Source organism: Eschrichtius robustus, chromosome 15 (genome assembly GCF_028021215.1).
Source record: "Eschrichtius robustus isolate mEscRob2 chromosome 15, mEscRob2.pri, whole genome shotgun sequence".
Lineage (NCBI taxonomy): Eukaryota > Metazoa > Chordata > Mammalia > Artiodactyla > Eschrichtiidae > Eschrichtius > Eschrichtius robustus.
Genome location: NC_090838.1, coordinates 42018777 through 42037828, shown reverse-complemented (window position 1 = coordinate 42037828; position 19052 = coordinate 42018777). Strand labels below are relative to the sequence as shown.

Sequence of the window (19052 nt, the reverse complement as noted above, 5' to 3'; positions counted from 1 at the left end):
AATAGTCGTAAAAATATGATTACAATTTTATTTCCCTTTGTTTTCTGAGTACCACCATGAAATTTAACTCCAATTCAAGGATTTGAGTTTTATTACTCCTTGCTGCTTACCTTGATTCTTTGAAATTACTCTTGTTTCCTTGAAGTCTACTGATTTATAAAAAATTAATATACTATAGTGTGACCAAATATTATTAGTTAGCTGCGAAAGTAAAACTATCCTGAATTCAATCAAAATTGAGGGTGCTACACTTTTAAGTATGAATGATCAGATTTTCCATCTTATTCTTCACCTGTGGAACCTTGTTCGAAATATCCATTATGTATAGTACCTTGTAACTAAATGGCCACACCAACTAGAGCTAGAATCTATCAATTGGTAGTAGTGTTACTAGATGGGGCCTGCTTCTTGTCAAAAATACTGAATCTTGAAACTGATATAATGTTGTATATCAATTATATTTAAATTTTTAAAAATTTATTAATTAAAAAATTTACTGAATCCTTCAACAATTCAAGGAAAAGTAAACCAAATTTTACATACCATTTTATTGCTTGAAAATTACTTCAACAGAGACATGTATGTTGCTGGTGACATTTTCAGTGGAGGTAACAATTTTAACCCACATAAAATTAACTGGAGGAAAAAGAAAGTAAATCCAAAGAAAAACCTCATTCCACTTTCATTAGGGTAAAGGAAGTATGCAACTAAATTATTATCCTTTATTCAGTGAGAAGCTCTGGCTTTATAAACCTAATTTATGTATTCAGTAGATTACTGTAGTTGATTTGCATGCTTTTTAAAAAGTTGAAACTCTGCTTGGACACTTTTTATAATTCCAAAATGAATTGGTCTTTGACAAGTGGGTCATTACTGCTTTATCCTTCCCTCTGATTTAGGATACTTGAAGTTGAAAATAGTTTCTCGCCTTTCATTTGATTTCAGTTTTCAGGTATATTTTCCTTGTTTTTAACCTCTTCTATCTGTATAAGCCTGCAACCTTTGACTGTCCAAAGAAAGTCCATGTAGTATTTCTACATCCCAGCATGCTTGGTATCAGATCCCAACACGTTCCAAAGAAAAGAAAGGGTCATCAGAAATTATATTTATCTTTGACCTTTCCCGATCAAATGGGTTGTTTTATGTCCTTTATATTGCATGTAAAGTTTTAGAAGCATATCAAACTAAGGACAGGATTAAATAAAATGAATACAATCATGCAGAGTTACTGGATATGTTATAAATAACATATCACCATGAATTTGTAAAGGAATGAAATGCATTTAGGGCAGTTTCTTAAAATAATGTACTTCATTTATGACTTTCCATGTGCAGCTTGTTAATGAAAATCATGAGATAGAGGCAAAATGTGGGCTTATTCCTGGTGAACTTAAACAATTGGAGCTATTTTGTACCCAATACTAAGAGGGGTTTGGGAATCATCTGTTAGGAAGACATTGTCACTCTATCTAGATGTGCCTTTGTTTGTTGATAATGTACTTATATACAATTTTGTCACAAGAAAAGTCATTAGTTTTATATTCTAGTAGAAAAACAAAGGATTTGGAGAATAAAGTCAACATATAGTGAAGTAAGTGCCATCTGATTTCCTATCCTTTATGCCAACTAAGAATAAAGTCTGTCCTTGGATTTCAAAATCAAATATTTCAATTAAAAAAAAATACTCTCAACTAGAAGACATCTGAAATCCATGGGTTATGGGATTGTATGAGCCCATTTGTGTGGGTACCTGTCTTAAAAATCAGTGTCTTTTTATACCTATCTCTGCTGCCCACTCTTTTTTTCTTGTTGTTGTTGTTGTTAGATCACCTCTTTGTTATTCATTGGGAATGCAGTGTATGTTCTTTTTTTAGCTGAGTCTCATCAAGAATCTTCAAAAGCTATTGTTGATTTAAATCATACCATATCTGTCATGTTAATTGTTCTGTGAGTGCCAGTTAAAGGTATGAGGGCAAATTGTATGTCTGTATGCATGTGGGTGTATATGTATTCTTGTGTTTTTATGTACTCTTTTCAAAATCATTCAAAAGGCTTCCATTTCCTCCAGCTGTATTATTTAAGACTTTTCTCTCTACTTTCCCTACTAATAATAACTATGTTTATCTATTTTGTGGCACAGGGCAGTTATTATAAAAAAAATAATGAACTGATTGTACGGATGTTCAAATCAGTGATAATCATTAAAGACATAAAATTATAATTGAAATATTTGATGTTTCCTTTGGAAAGTACAAAGGGAGGCTTAGCTACATGTGATCTATCCTCTGGCACAAGTATTTGATTTCCTGTGAATGTTGTTAGCCTGTGGAGATGAGATAATGGTGCCACAGAAGCTATCAGAATTTAAAACAAGATTTCCTTTGCTACTTCATTCTACAGATATTTCCTAGGAGGTTCTATGACAGATATTGTGCAAACACTGAGAATACAACAATAAACACTACACATAATACCTGACCTCATGGAATTTCAGAGTTCAGAGAGAAAATATTTATTGAATATGCAATTACAGGGTCAGTGCTTGTTTCAAAAGGGCATGTATCAGGTGTCAGGAAAGCATATATTCAGGTGTCCTAATTTAACTTGGGGACATCAGGGAAGACCTCCTGAGGAAATAATGTTCCTGCCAAGAAAACTCCTTTAATGAGTCATGTTTGGCTAAGGAAAGGTGAGGATGGGATGGGATGGGAGTGATGCAAATCTTTCAAGTAGAGGAGAGTACAAGTGCAAAAGTCCAGAGGTAAAAGGAGGGCTTTAGAAGAATTAAAAGAATTCTCATGAGGATGGAAAGAGGAGAGCAAGGCAGTGACAGCCATGAGATGGGGCAGGGGAGGAGGGAAGAGACCAGATCATGGAAGTCATCATAAGCCTCATCAGGTGGTCGAGATTTTATCCAGAAGGCAATGGGAGGGTTATAATAGATGAGCGGCATGATAGGGTGTTGGCTGACATGTGGAGAATGGGTGGGATTGATTGCGGAGAGGATGCAGAGATGTCTGTTATTATATTACAGTAGTAATTGGGCAAGAGGTGATTTGCAGCCTAGATTTGGGTGGTGTCTGAGGAAATAGATCATTTCTGATGCTGGGAACACTCTAGCATGAAAAACAGCGCAAGGAGCCACATAATTATAAAGTTGTCAGGAGAGGTATAATAGTGTAAATTGGTATGAGTGTTGCTCTGCAAAGAAGTCCATAGAGCAAAGGGTATGTGTTTTTGAAAGTATTTAATTTGCTTATCAAATTATGTACATAAACATGTTCATTACATAAATCACATATAAGCCAAAATACATATTCATCAAGAATCATGCTGCCATAAGACAACTAATATTAAATTTTAGTATATTTTTCCAAATATATTGATATATGTATACAAGCACACAAAAGAGAACATAAAATGTACACACTTCTTGAAAACAAAGATAGGCTTGGAATTTATGCTATTTTATCCTTTTAAAAAAATTATCAATATACCAAAAATATGTTCCCATAGGATAAAATACTATAACATTGTAATAATTTCATAATACAGAGAGATAGATGTCAATGTTTTTATTAAACTTTATATTTGGTCCACTTTGGTATTTACATTTTCAATTAAATACTAATGTATGAAATATTTTCAGTCATATAAAACTTCGAAGGACATATTGATAAGGTCTAAATGATAGTTCTTTTCTCTTTCTCTAAAAGTGTGTGACTAATATGGTGGGTTTATTGTGGTAAGTATAGGGTATAAATAAAACTAGCCTAAGAAAACATTTATTAATTATTCTAAATTGAGAAAAATGTATCTTTTATCTTCCCTAGTAAAATGCTCCAGTCTTTTCTTGTGGGCAGTACTACCTACCATTCAACATTTCTTTCGCCTCTGAGTCCTCATGTGAGCTATTACCAAAATGTCTTAGTTCAAAATTCCACATTAGTTAATTTTCATAGAATAAAAAAACTTCTGGCAATATACACGATTGAGTGCTGAGATGGCAGCCTAGATTCTTCCTAAGTGCTTTATAGATCAAGAAAACAGTCATCTATTTGCAAGCATTATTCAAGGTCAATTTAAACTATGTTTTTATCAGATAATTTTTTATTCAAAGAATCAAGGCTCCCACTTAGTTTAGAGCTATGAATAGGGAGCACTGTTGTGGCTTGTATTTGTTCCTGAAGTTATCATGCCTTCTTTAGAATAGTTTAATAAAAAGCAAATATTTGAGCATATACTTTTTTTCAAATGTCATATGCCTCAATCTGTCAAGTTTTAAATGAAACTGAAGGACACTCAAAGTCACTTTTGTCAAAGCCTTTTCCTATCATAACGTATTTGATGATGCAAGATGTATTCCCTTGTGATGTCCAAGTGGTTGATAAACCAATTTGTGTGGAATATACAAGAACTATTCAGACTTTGTGGTTTCCTTAAATGAGATGAATAAGAATTTCTCTTTTCTGAATAGGACATAAAGTATGCTAGGCCTATTTTAGATGCTTCAGTGTGCCGAAGATGGTATTAAGTTTGGTGTTCATAAATTACTAATCTGGAATAAGAGATTGAATGTATTTTGAAAACTTAAACCTGTTTCACCTGAACATGTTTAACTAGTTAATAAGAAACATCAAAAAGACAAAACCCTGAGATCAATGTTCATTTTTTTGTAAAGCTATTATATGCTGTTTAAATTGGTTGTTCGGGTCTGTCTATAATATAAGTTTTAATAACCTAGCTCAAATGCAGATTTCTAATTTTCAATTAACATAGGAATAATTTTGTTTGCTAAAATAAAATAAATGAATGAATGACAAGTCTGAAACATGAAATGTTCTAGGTAGAACTTTTTAAAATTCCAAATTTCAAAAAATCATGTGGCAACTGTATAGCTCAAGCTTTAAGTATTAACTTTTAACCTTTGACCTTACAGATTTTAACCAATGAAATGTCTCTTTAAACTTTAAAGGAAACAATGATAACGAGCGCCTGGCGATTGCTAGACAGCGAATTCCATATCGACTTGGTCGAGTAGTTGATGAATGGCTACTCGACAAAGGTAAAAAACATTGATTAAAACTTCAAATAAAAAAATAATTTGAACATAACCAAGTAGTACTTCATTGTAACACTAATAAACATAAAAAATAAATTTTCCGTAAAACTAAATTAAAAACAAATTTAAAACAGTAAAATGTAGATAGTAATATTTGCATTCCTTGTATAATAATTTCTATACATTTTTAGACGTACCAGCTGTTTAATAATCTTACCCTGTTAACTTAAGGTTAAAGGGACTGTTAAATATAATCCACTAACTCAATCTATGAAGGTACTCACAGCAAGCATTAACCCAAAATGATAAATCATTTATAGATTATATTACATGTTCCAGCCTCTAAATTATTAACTAAAATATATGTAGTTCTGATATCTTCATTATGGTCCTGAAAAAAAAAAAAACAAAACAACTCTTGGTTTAAACTCTAGGCATCTTAAATAGTGGGCAATATGGATTGCCAGTCAAAATGAAGTCCCTTTAACGTTTGCAACCTTCTAAGAGCATTTGGGAACAAGCCCTGATTAAAACTGAACTTAAAGTTGTGTGCATGCTTTTTATGAACAGAGAGCAATCTGCTAAAACTGGATACTCAATTTGATGATATTGGTACTGTTGTGCTGAGGATTGCTGTTTGATGGAAATGTGCCATAATTTCTCCATCGGTTTGTGTATCATTCCTGAAGCCGCTTTTTACATCTGAAGCTATATTTTTTTTCATTTTGTTTTGTTTTAATAGACTTGCTGAAAGCCAATCAGAAAAATCTTTTTGGATTTTTTTTGTCTCTGACACGCTCAGTGTAAATTATGTGTTTCTTTTCAGTGTATTTGCCGGAAAAACAGAATAATTCAAATAACAATGGACTATTGCCTTCAAAAAATACACATTTCTAAAGAAGAGCATATAGATACCTGTGGCCATTATGTGAATTATGAAATTTTTACCATAAATTTAAAATCAGATTTCAGCTGCTATAGATGAGTTTCTACCAGTGGTAATTTTAGAATGACAAATACTTGAAATATTAAATATCTCATTTTTAGTTAAACAATTCAGACTTAAGAGACCAACAGTATAAGATCTTGAGGTAAAAGGGGAAAGGAATCCACTAAAAATTAATTTATCATACATATCTTTGATTGGTCTTTTAGCAAAAGCACTACATTTACAATAAGTTGAGAATTTACAAGTATTTGCCAATGATTATGCATTCCATGGACACCTCATTTCTAAGCAATGAATTATGAGTCAAATGCCTCTCTTATAGTTTATTGCTCTCATTATCCACCCCATGAAAGATCTGTTTTGTCATCCTTTGTAGAATGTAGAGTTCACAATCAACATTTTTGCATGTATGTAATATTATTTTTACAGGGCGTCAGCTCACAATCTTCAATAGCCAAGCAACCATAATAATTGGCGGGAAAGAGCAGGGCCAGCCCTTCCAGGGTCAGCTCTCTGGGCTTTACTACAATGGCTTGAAAGTTCTGAATATGGCAGCCGAAAATGATGCCAACATCGCCATAGTGGGAAATGTGAGACTGGTTGGTGAAGTGCCTTCCTCTATGACAACTGAGTCGACAGCCACTGCCATGCAGTCAGAGATGTCCACGTCAATTATGGAGACCACCACGACCCTGGCTACTAGCACAGCCAGAAGAGGAAAGCCCCCTACAAAAGAACCCATTAGCCAGGTGAGTACACAGATTTCATTTCTTCATTCTGGATCTGTGATTATGAAAGTGGACTTTTCTGCATATGTGTCTTTTCTAGAATGGGATTAATTTCTGATCTCAAGCATTATGGCTTTTTTAAGACTTGCTTAATATAATGGATTCAGTTTGAGGATGAAATGTGTATATGCTGTTGGTTTGTGGTTTGTGAACTTTTATTGATATATACCGCTTTGTGATGGTTTGTGTGTGGTTAGTTGATGGTCTTGATTCAATAATCTTGGTCTAGCCCAAGCTGAGGGGATTGTCTACTAATTACACAGGTTTTTCACTTTTTAAGTTAAATGAACAAGTCAAATAGTGAAGTATCTGAAAGGCCTTGTTCAAGCTCAGCACTTCATCAAAATAAAATAAAAGCAAATTTGAACAACTTAAAAAAGAAATTGCCTATAGCACTTCTATTGTATTTTGAAGTCTGAAAATTTTGAATTGGTAGGCATGTGGCTCTCATCGTGAATGATAAATCTACTATTTTACTGTCTATAGGAAAAACACACTGTTAGTTTATCTGAGGACAAAGACCCAAAATATGGTACTTAAAAACTGTCTTGGGCCAACATATTTCGTACATTATATAGCTAACTGCCCTCACCCATATTTCACTTCAGTGAGCTTATTTTTCAATCTTACGTCTAAAATTTTTGAAAAACAGAATGTTTAAATGTCACACTTGTACAACTAGGAAGTATATTTATTCCACCAAGATATACTTACTGCTTGCCTACTATGTGTCAGGCACTGGCTTAAGTATTGGCATTACATCAATGAAGAAAAAAAAAAAACAAAAACACCTGCCTCAGAGCTTTCATTTTATAAAGGCTTTTAGAATGCTGTTGAAATTCTATTAAATTCTATTAGATCTCTGTTGACATTTATAGCCTTTGTACATATTCTATTGTTAATGCTTTCAGAATTGTGTGTTCTTCTTGGCCCAAACTTGATTGTTTGCTTTTGTTTTGTTTTTGGTAGTTAGTGAATGTCTCTAGTAGGTGCCATATAAAGTTTTCCAAATACATGATTCTTACTTTTCTAGAAAACCACGTACTAAAGAAGCAAGAATGTCAACAATTATTTTTTAAATTGCTTTTATTTCAAATGTTTGAAATAGATCATGTGTCACATTTAGAAAGAGAGTAAAAGAAGATAAATTCTGTTCAGATCAGCACCCTATCTACTAATTAACATATGTTTACCAGAGAAAGAAGAAAATAGATTCTGATTTTTACTTTGAATAGGAAGGGGTGGGAGGAACAGAATAGAGGAAGAGAAAATGTCCTAGAAGAAGAGAGATGACCAAAAAGTTGTAAAGTCTGTAAATTTATAAATGTAGTATTTCATATTATACACCTATATGCATCACTTTTTTCTTTCTTCTCTCTCCTTTTTTAAAATTTGCATTTGGCCACAGAATAAAATGGGCTGTTTCACAGGGTGTTCATCAGTATGTACTTACGGATCACACTACATGTGCCATACACTGTTCTAGGCACTGGGGATACATTAGGAACAACAACAAAAAAAACCCCTCCCTTACGAAATAGACATTTTAGTAAGAATGTGTGCTTAGAGTATAATCATTTTGTTGATTTTTCTCTGTCTTGTTTGGGTTTATAAGATTGTTAATAATTCCACTTAGCCTCTTGGATAAAGACTTGTGTCTTTAGACAGATTTATGCACGCCCAACAGCTCTGTTTGATATTCTTTTCTAATACTTCACTAATGATTTGTTATTGTGGTTATTGGTTTACGGTTTATTTAACGATAAGCAGGTTATTAAGGCAAATCTGATATAGGAAAATGAAACACAGAGCTATGATAGACTATTTCCTTTATGTAAAATAATTCATAAGAGGACATTCTAGGACATTCGGAAATAGAAGTGTTCTTGTGAATAAAATTTGAAATGATCAGATTTTTTTCTTAGTAGTCTTGTTTCATCGTTAATGAAACTACAGCTGCTTAAGTTGCTAGGTAAACCAGATGTATCCCAAAATAAGGAAAGAATTATCAGCCTTACTTTTATGTTTTTTATCAATTAGTACTCGCTATGTATTAAAAAATTATGTTTTTTAAGTAAACATTTGTAAAATAGCTATTTCATTTGCAAGTTGAACACCTAGAAATGAAGAAATTAAAAATTTATGCATTTTATAATATTAACTAATGTAAAAGGAAAACAGTTAACTGCCCATTAATTACCAATGAAAAGAGTCTCTTTTATGGTAAGCTATAACATGTTTAAAGATAGCAGTGGTTTATGGAAGTAAATGATCTAATCAATTAATGATTACTTGGGTCATTTGAGGAGGTATTGACTTAAATAAAAGATTACTCGGTTCATTAAAAAATACATATTTTAAATCTTTAGATTTTTAACAGACCAATAACAACAATTAAATAATTTGGACTAATATACTGCAAATATTCAACAACAGTGTTTTAAAGTTGTACTAAAAGTTTTAAAAATTCTCTCTTAAAAGGATATGTCTGTGATTTGTGATTACAGGTAATAAGATGTGAATGTATGGGGGAAAAACTACTAGGGAAGAAAGCAAATTATTTATTTTTGAGTAACAGAATAATTTGTTGTAAATTTACTTCACTTCACAGTTGATTTTTATCTTGCCCTCCAACTACAAAGAGATTACTGATATATGTAGAATTTAAATGTTTGTTAGAATTGTCAGTCTTGACATTTAAATATGAAAGTGATTTGTAATGCTAATTCTAAGACTGTAACCTTTGACCTGCCTGCTTTCATCAACTGCCTTACCAAATTGTGTACCAGGGAGGGTCATTTTATTTTTCAAAAGCCACACTGGACTGTTTTCTCAATCAAGGTGTGTTTTCCTCAGCGATAGCTACAATGGCAATGTACTTTAGGGTGATTGCATGTTTCAGAGCTATGGAAACAGATTTTTGGTCAAGCAGAATTACATTGGATTCATTTCAGATAGATGAGATGAGGTTTGTTCAGCCATCCTGCAGGGCAAGTAGTAGGGGAGAATTTTCAGTTTTCACAGAGTCAGAGAATATAAAAGAGTGTTCACAAAATGTCATCCCATAAGATCCTGTTTACATTCCTACTTAGAAGTAAATATGCTTTAAAAAGAAAAAATAAAAGGTTTTCTTCTCTGAATGATGATCAATTTTAAGACTAATGTTTACTTTAGGAAGATATGATCTATGGCATGAAATACTGAGTACATTTACCAACCCTTCTGATTAAATGACTTAAAAATGTGAATATAAAAATATTAATAGTACTTTTTATATGGATTATATAAAGTTGATAAAAATTTGTTTTACTTATGATATCTAATATCTAAATGTTTCCGTAAGACCCACTCATCCTAAAAAAGAGAAACTTTCTATAAGGCTATTCTTGGAAAGTGAATATTTGCAAATAATTAACAGTATTAAGTTCTTCAGGATGCTGAGAGCTTCTTGGGATTTTTGATGGCTGAGTGTTCCCTCCTCTTCTGAATAATCTGCCAATGTCTTACAATGTATGTGTAGATTTACTTAAATGAGGAAAAGTCAGTCAACATGCAAAGGGCAATATTCATTCCCTTTGGTTGTAAAGAAAGGAAATTATTTCTTTTAAGATCAAGATTGTGAAATTTCTTTTGGTCTATGCTTTGTATCACATTTTGTGATATTGTGGTTCTTTCCTTCAAGAATATTTTACAAGTTATTTACATACCGTAGACAATATGGATCCACAGTCATGCCTTTTGCCTAGAGGAGGTATGGTGAAATAGAAAGATCACAGCAAATCAGGAGACCAGAAAGATCACAGCAAATCAGGAGACCCGTTTCCAGTTTCAACACAACCACCTGCCTTTTTGTGTAACTTGGACAGATGGGTTAACCTCGCTGCACTTTGGCCTTGCGCTCTCTCTAAAATAAGTGGGTTTAGGAATCTCTTGAATTGTACTCAGCTCTAAAATTTCACTGACTCTAGTGATGATGCTCTTAATTAGGTCTTCTGATGCTTATTTAATAAAGCATAGATCTCACCCTTGACTTTTACACAGTGTGGCAGGCATCTCAGTTGGCCTGTATAGTCCTCTTGTGCGCCTGGTGTACCGATGTCATTATTAATAGTATCCTTTTCTGACTCTCAAAAGCATCCCATTTTGGTCTGTAAATTATATTGCATTCTACTTTTACAGCATATATAAAATCTATCTTTGCAAGAAAATCATACTTCATAAGAATAATAAATAGAGAAGCCCTGTCTTTTCATTCAGAGCAGAAACTGATTCTGGTATCCTTACTTGGTTTCAAGAATCTGTAGCCTTTTTCATCTTCTTCTCATCTCATTTCAAAAATCTTGAGAAGGGAGAGAGATTAAGGCTTTGAGAGATTCTGGTTTTTGACTGGAGGGACTATAGTTTGCAACTCGTAGTAAGAAATTAAATTGTAGACTGGGGCAGGATCAGTAAATATAAGTGAAAAGTATTGGAACAATCTAGTTAGGCTTTTTTCAGAGTGGAGGTAGCAAACCTACTCAAGAAAAGGAACTACTGAGAATTTAAAACACTGGTAAGTGGTCAGGACGTGAATCTTCATTTCCTACTGAAGCCATTGGCATTTGATTCCTATGGAATGTTCCAAAAAGAATCCCAATTAGGATTCAAGCAAAAAAAGAGTGTTTGATGTGTCAGACACTGCTATTGCTTCCTGGTGGCTTTGGAGATACTCCTAAAAAATTAATACTATTTGTGTGAAAAATGTAAGCAGAATGCACACATATTTCCATGAAAAATATCTAAAACTAACAAAAAACATATTGTAACTTCAAAGAACAAAATTGTATTTTTTTATTAAAAGCATTAATTAACCTTAGCTGTGGCTTCATTATTAAAAAATAACTTCATTACTTATAATTATGTGTGTTCCTGATAACCACTCTGCATTTTAGAGTACTACTGACATGAATAATTAATTTTATTTTCCCTAGTCCAATCATTCTGCTGAATTCACTTAAACTAATGTACATTTCTACTGCAAATTTTAGTGCATACTGAAAAGAAGAACACTTGGGTGTAGATTTGAAAATATATACAAAGGCATATTCTTCTGAAACTAAGAAGAATGGTGCCGGGTAAGAAAAGTGCAGCTCATTGTAATTTTAAATGTAAGTAAGCACTTCCGTTTAGAAGGTGTTTTCCCCCGCGTTGTGGGTAAGCAAAAGTTCTAGGATATATACATTTTAAAGAGTTTATTTTAAGAATTATTGTGTTCAGTGCATATTCTTTAGGGTCTGGAGGTTTCACTGGATGAAAAGGTGCTCTCTTGGTGGATGCAACCTTGGTTTTGAGACATCTTTGGACAAGGCTAGTTCTAGACAAAAATAGCCATCCATCCACCCATCCATCCATTTATTCACTTAACACATGGTTGCTGAGCACTTACTATATACCAGGCAATGTTCTAGTCACTGGAAATACAGCATTGAATAAAATTAGATTTATTCTGTACAAAGCTCACATTCTAGTTAGGGGAGATGGACAATAAGCGTTAAAACAGCATACATGGGATGTCAAGTGCTATAGGAATAAAGCAGAGAGGAGAGAGGGGATGCTTGTGCATTGGGGCTGGGGGAGAAGCATAAGACGGGAATCTTTTTTGAATAGATATGGAAAGATTATTAGTGATATGGCATCAATTATAAAAGAACATTGGGGGTGAGGGGGGGGGCGGGAACTGTGTGCATGCCCTGCCCTATGTGGTCCTAAGGACACAAGACACTAACTAATAAGTGTCTGGTTAATTAAATCAGAAAAGTAATCAAATTCTAGGGAACGTATGTGAATGAGGAAGAAATGAAGACTCAGAAAGTACAGCTTGGTATTATTCTTGTTATTTTACACGTGAGAAAAATTGAGGCACAGAGAAACTAAGTAACTTCCCCAAGGCTGTGCAGCCAGCTTCTTTTCAGAGTACGTTGGGGTGATCTGGTCCTCTGCCCTTAAATACGTCCTCTGTTCAGAATCTCATCACTTCCTGCCTTCTCATATTCTAAACTAGCTGCCTTCTCATATTCTAAACTAGCTCAAACTTCTCATATTCTCACATTCTAAACTAGCTCAAATGATGTCCACCCAGGTGTCAGGCTGCTCTTTCGAAAATGCAAATATGGGCCTTAATACATCCAGGTATTTAGGACAAAGAGCAGATTCTTTGGATGATTGTCAGGGTTCATTCTTCACAGCTGGCCTCCTATCTGACTCACTAGAAGTTTTATCTCCACTCCTCCACACTCTTTTCCCCTGATCCTGTTGCACTACTAACAGAAACCTCTAGAGGTCATGCTGTTTCACACCTCTTTGTCCTCTGCCTGGAAAGCCCTTTCCTTTTTTCACCTACCTATTTCCCTCCTTCATACTCCTCCCAATCTCTCTCAGTCTGATTCTGCCTTCTGAGAGCTGACAGTCTGAAGAAGCAACACTGGCAAGGGCTGTTAGGGGGCAGTATTGCACAGGGGTCAAGGGCAAGACTCCAGGGGCCTGAATGCCTACTTAAATCTCAGCCTTACTTTCCCTACATACTGGCTATGTGCCCTAGGCAAGTTAGCCTCTCAATACCTCTGTTTCCCATCTATAAAACGGGGATGCTGGTTTCATAAGCTTATTGTAAGGATTAAATGAGTCAATATAGTATGTGAACTATATACAATTACTGCCATTTGACAATTTGTATTACCAAAAAAAAGAAAATTTCTTATGGTTCACCCTAAAATACAGAGAAGTAAAAAAATGTCTGACCCATGTAACCATTATACAAATGATAATTACGTTTGAAAAGCATTCCTCAAGTACACTGTATAAATTAAAGCATCTTTCTTACCTTTAAAGATATTTTCTCTGCCCTTGAAAACAGCTCTGAATTGATGTTTCTAAACCAGAGCTCAAATGGTGTGGTATGTACTGCGCTGAATTCTCTATTGAATGTGTTTTCCACAAGGAGGCAGCACCATTCCCCTAGAACGAGGATGTGGGAAGGGGTGGGAGGCAGGAAATGATTCAGGGGGAGAGTTGTCACTGGCATTTAGTGGGAGAGGACCGTGAACACTAAATATACTGCATAATGAAGAACTATCCGCTATCCACTGATAGTGGGTAGTGAAGAACTATCCGCTATTTTACTCACCTCCACCCACCATCACCACCATCACCACCACCACCAACACAATCTCAAATCACTGTTGACGGAGCAACCCAGAAATTTCGTATACCTGTTTCCCAGCTGTTCTCAGACAGAAGCTCCTTCATAGTATGACACTGAATATTGCAAATATGACTTCTATCACTGTCCTCAATAACATGTCTTGATTAAGGAGCTTAAAAAGTCACGATATCCTTTTTCAACTTGGTAATGAAAGACTTCAAGTACTTCCAGCTGTGAGTTAGACCAAGTTGGGTTTATGATTCTTGAAACAATTTCTTTTGATATCATTTTTATTACCATGGGAGAAATAGAATGACTTAAAACTCTGTATCTAATTAATATGTGGCAGTAATTTCAGTGAGCATTTTCTCAGAAAGGACTGTTGAGGTTGGCTCCCTTTCTGATATTTCAAGTCTCAGTTGTAGGATAAATGAGTATCTTTTTATTATTAACAATGCTTTTTTTGCTTTCATGATATATGTAAAATGGTAAGTATTGTTCAATAAACTAGTATCAAGATTAAATTTAAATCTCTATGATTTTTTTTATTGAAGTAGAGTTGATTTACAATGTTGTGTTAGTTTCAGGTGTACAGAAAAGTGACTACATATATGTATATATATGTATGTATGTAGGTGTATATATATATACTTTTACAGATTTTTTTCCATTATAGGCTATTACAAGATATTGAATATAGTTCCCTGTGCTATACAGTAGGTCCTTGTTGTTTATTTGTTTATCTATTTTATATATAGTGTGTGTATCTGTTAATCCTCAACTTCTAATTTATGCTTCCCCCTCTGTTTCCCCTTTGGTAACCATAAGTTTGTTTTCTATGTCTGTGAGTCTATTTCTGTTTTGTATATAAGTCCATTTGTATCCTTTTTTAAATAGATTCCACATATAAGTGATATCATATGATATTTGTCTTTCTCTGTCTGACTTACATCACTTAGTATGATAATCTCTAGGTCCATCCATGTTGTTGCAGATGGCATTATTTCATTCTTTTTCATGACTGAGTAATATTCCATTGTATATATGTATACCACATCTTCTTTGTCCATTCATCTGTCAGTGGACATTTAGGTTGCTTCCATGTCTTGCCTATTATAAATAGTGCCACTATGAACATTGGGGTGCATGTGTCTTTTTGAATTAGAGTTTTCATGTTTTCCTGATATATGGCCAGAAGTGGGATTGCTGGATCATATGGTAACTCTATTTTTAGTTTTTTAAGGAACCTCCATACTGTTTTCCATAGTAGCTGCACCAATTTACATTCCCACCAACAGTATAGGAGGGTTCCCTTTTCTCCACACCCTCTCCAGGAATTGTTATTTGTAGATTTTCTAATGATGGCCTTTCTGACCAGTGTGAGGTGGTACCTCATTGTAGTTTTGATTTGCATTTCTCTAATAATTAGCCATGTTGAGCATCTTTTCATGTGCCTGTTGGCCATCTGTATGTCTTCTTTGGAGAAATATTTATTTAGGCCTTCTGCCTGGTTTCTTATTTTTTTTTTTTAATATGGAGCTGTATGAGCTGTTTGTATATTTTGGAAATTAATCCCTTGTTGGTCACATCATTTGCAAATGTCTTCTGCCATTCTGTAGGTTGTCTTTTCCTTTTGTTTATGGTTTCCTTTGCTGTGCAAAAGCTCTTAAGTTTAATTAGGTCCCATTTGTTTACTTTTGCTTTTATTTCCATTACTCTAGGAGATGGATCCAAAAAAGTATTGATGTGATTTATGTCAGATAGTGTTCTGCCTATGTTTTCCTCAAAGAGTTTTATAGTGTCTGGCCTTACATTTAGGTCTTTAATCCATTTTGAGTTTATTTTTGTGTATGGTGTTAGGAAGTGTTCTAATTTCATTTTTTTACCTGTAGCCATCCAGTTTTCCCAGCACCACTTATTGAAGAGATTCTCCTTCCTCCATTGAATATTCTTGCCTTGTTTGTCACAGATTACTTTATCATAAGTGTATGGGTTAATTTCTGGGCTTTATATCCTGTTCCATTGATCTATGTGTCTCTTTTTCTGCCAGTACCATACTGTTTTGATGACTCTAGCACTGTAATACAGTCTGAAGTCAGGGTGTGTGATTCCTCCAGCTCCATTCTTCTTTCTCAAGATTGTTTTGGCTATTTGGGGTCTTTTGTGTTTCCATACAAATTTAAATATTTTTGTTCTAGTTCTGTGAAAAAATGCCATCGGTAATTTGGTAGGGACAGCACTGAATCTGTAGATTGCCTTTGGTAGTAGATGATTTCTTAAATTTTTATTATTTAGCGCCTATATTAGGTTTTCTTATCACTTAGCATCACTGAAAAGTTCCCCAACAAGAAAAATATATTAACATCGTTAGGCTGGAACCTCAAGAGGAGATCTAGTTAATTCATCTGCCCCTATACAGCACTAACCAAACAGTTTTCACTGTCTTCTCATCATCACTGTTCTCTTTATGTAGGCTGTCAAGCAGACAAATAACACCAGTGTTAACCAATAGTTTCTCCAGTTAGCATAGTAAATGATAATTAAAACAAATCAAAACATAGCAGTGTATATTTGTTTTTATTAACTTACTTATTTTCAACCATGATGCCTATAAATTTGCAATACTTTTATTTAAAATTATGAATTAGCAAATATCTTTTGTGTACCTAACATATAAAATGCACTTTGCAAGGTATTGAATTCTTGAGGATGAGTGTGAGGTACCTAGAGATACAGAGTTGTATAACAAGAACCAACCATTTCTCAGATATGTAGAGACTCCATACATGAATTATAAAGTACCCTAAATCAACAATAGCAAAGCTTTTGTACATCACAGATGTACAGTCTATTATTAATGGCATCACTGGCACAATTGAAACTCTGAAACAAATTGAAAGGATGGAAGATATTTTAGTATTTTTTTAATAGCAAGTGATTTGAAGCAACACCCTTTTATTATTTAACATGTCCTGAGTGTTGGCAATGTGCTAGACACTACCCTGAGTCTGAAATTACCCACATTCTGTGGAAAGCTTTTTCTAAAATAAATGTTATCATCTGTCTGTAGGTTTGATAGGGTAGCTGGTGGTGCAGGCCCCTTTTGTCCTCTTTTAGGATTTTCCTAGTCAAGAGGGATCTGGAGGCTCCCCTGAAAGGCATGTGCGGGAGCCGAATCACCTCTGTCCCTCCATGGAATAAATACTGTGCTGTTGAGGAAGCCTGGATACTGTTGGTTATGTGTGTGAACTCAATGTTGGACTATCGTATGGAGTAAAATGTGAGCCAACAATCAAGGGAACTTTAAAATCATGTTTATCGTGATGACAGATTCTTTGTATCAGCTAAATTTACATGAGCAAACATCTTAGTGTAGCATCTGGCACAAAGTAGGTGGTCATTTTTTCCTTCCTTAGCATCCTCGTTTCCATTCTGCCACCACTCTTCTTCCTTCTCTCTGTTTGCTCCTTTTTTCCTTTCTTCCTTCCATGTGCTAGACCCTATTCTAGGCATTACAGATTCAAAGAAGATGACGCAAATCTCAAATAAGAGAAATGGGCCTGAATTTGATCAACACCATCCAAGGACTATGTAACAAATATATTCAGCTATAGATTCCCTGAGATACTGGCAGGTAACCACGTGAAGAGTCTCTATCTGCTGTAGCATGTTAAGCCAGCTCTTACGAGATCTTCACTAAATGTAACCCAGCATTAAACATTCAGCAGGAAAACTTTGGACCTGGAACTCTTGAGGGAAGCTTATTTTCATATTTTCTACACCTCTTAGCTTACCTCTACGGTAACTATCCCTGAATGTGTATCAAGAGATTGTGTGTACAGCTAGATTACAGTGTAAGTACTTGTGTCCACAGGTCCAAAGAGAGTATCAGTTTCTTTCAAAAGAAAATAGAAAATATTCACATTCCACTAAAGGGAGTTTCTCTTGTTCTAATGCCCATATTTCAGAAGTAAAAAAGGATTCGTCAAGATTCTTTCACATTTTGTGGTGAATTTCCTGTATCTGACCTTTCCCTGCACAGCATCAACTGGCCATTAGTAATAATTCTAGACAGAGTCAACATGGTAATCCATAACAACAGATGGAAGATAAGACATCACAAGGCAGCCAAATGACCCACTTATTCTGTTATGAACTGATGGCGTTCCACTATCCAAAGTAAGAATTTTCATTATAGTTTTAGATAGAGGTTTAATTACATTTATGACTGAAGTTGTCTGTGGTTTATTTAATTGCCTCATTGTCTTATATACTCTTGTCATTGTGACTTTGCATTCCACATTATTTGGAAACTTGATTCAGAAAAGGGGGAAAAAAAAAAAAAGAGCATGTTACGTAAAACACCCAATCTGAAATTTATCATTGGTGTGCTAGCAATAGTAAACAACAACTTCCCATAGTAAACAAAATACAACTTCCCATTTTCAGTCTTTGCATTGTTGCTCCCTCTACCAGTAATGTTCCTGTTTCCTTCTTTCTTCCTGTGCTGCAACTGTACCTATGATCTTATTAACAGTAATTGACTCTACCTGTGTAAAGTTCTAAAGCTTTGCTAATGTTAATGGTATGAGATGATTTTGGACCTTGCATTTCACTTGAAGCTTTCCCGAACAACCCTAAGCAGGATGCATTTCTTGTTTTCATAGCACTTTGGAAAAATAGATAAATATATATTCAGATAAGCAGACATACAGATAGTTATTTATCTATCAGAGCCTATAACTTTTATTTCAGTTTCCTTTTTGACAAGCACCTGAAAGTCAAAACCTATGCCCTATTCACCTGTGCAGGCTCAGCACCTAAGGTGCTTGGTGCAAAATGGACCCTTAGTAAATAGTTTTTGCATAAATAAATTATGAACACCCAAAGTGCATATCCCAACGCTGAGATAAATCCTGAGTGCTGCCTAGTGTTGAATTTTCCTGGACTGATCAATAGTTGCAGAGAAGGGCTTCCCTGGTGGCGCAGTGGTTAAGAATCCGCCTGCCAATGCAGGGGACACGGGTTCAAGCCCTGGTCTGGGAACTAGATCTCACAAGCCGCGGAGCAACT

General features: G+C 34.6%; 1 protein-coding gene across 21 annotated transcripts in view; it reads left to right on the top strand.

Annotated features, from left to right (window-relative positions):
* Positions 1 to 19052, top strand: part of NRXN1 (neurexin 1) — a 1110559-nt gene that overhangs the window by 968582 nt on the left and 122925 nt on the right. For 13 of the 21 annotated variants that reach the window (XM_068563995.1, XM_068563981.1, XM_068563985.1 and 10 more), the window contains 2 exons: positions 4976 to 5065; positions 6441 to 6760. In XM_068563995.1, coding sequence (XP_068420096.1) covers positions 4976 to 5065; positions 6441 to 6760 — 410 coding nt within the window. The remainder of the gene's footprint in view (positions 1 to 4975; positions 5066 to 6440; positions 6761 to 19052) is intronic. The other 8 variants (XM_068563994.1, XM_068563993.1, XM_068563989.1 and 5 more) reach the window with 1 other exon arrangement.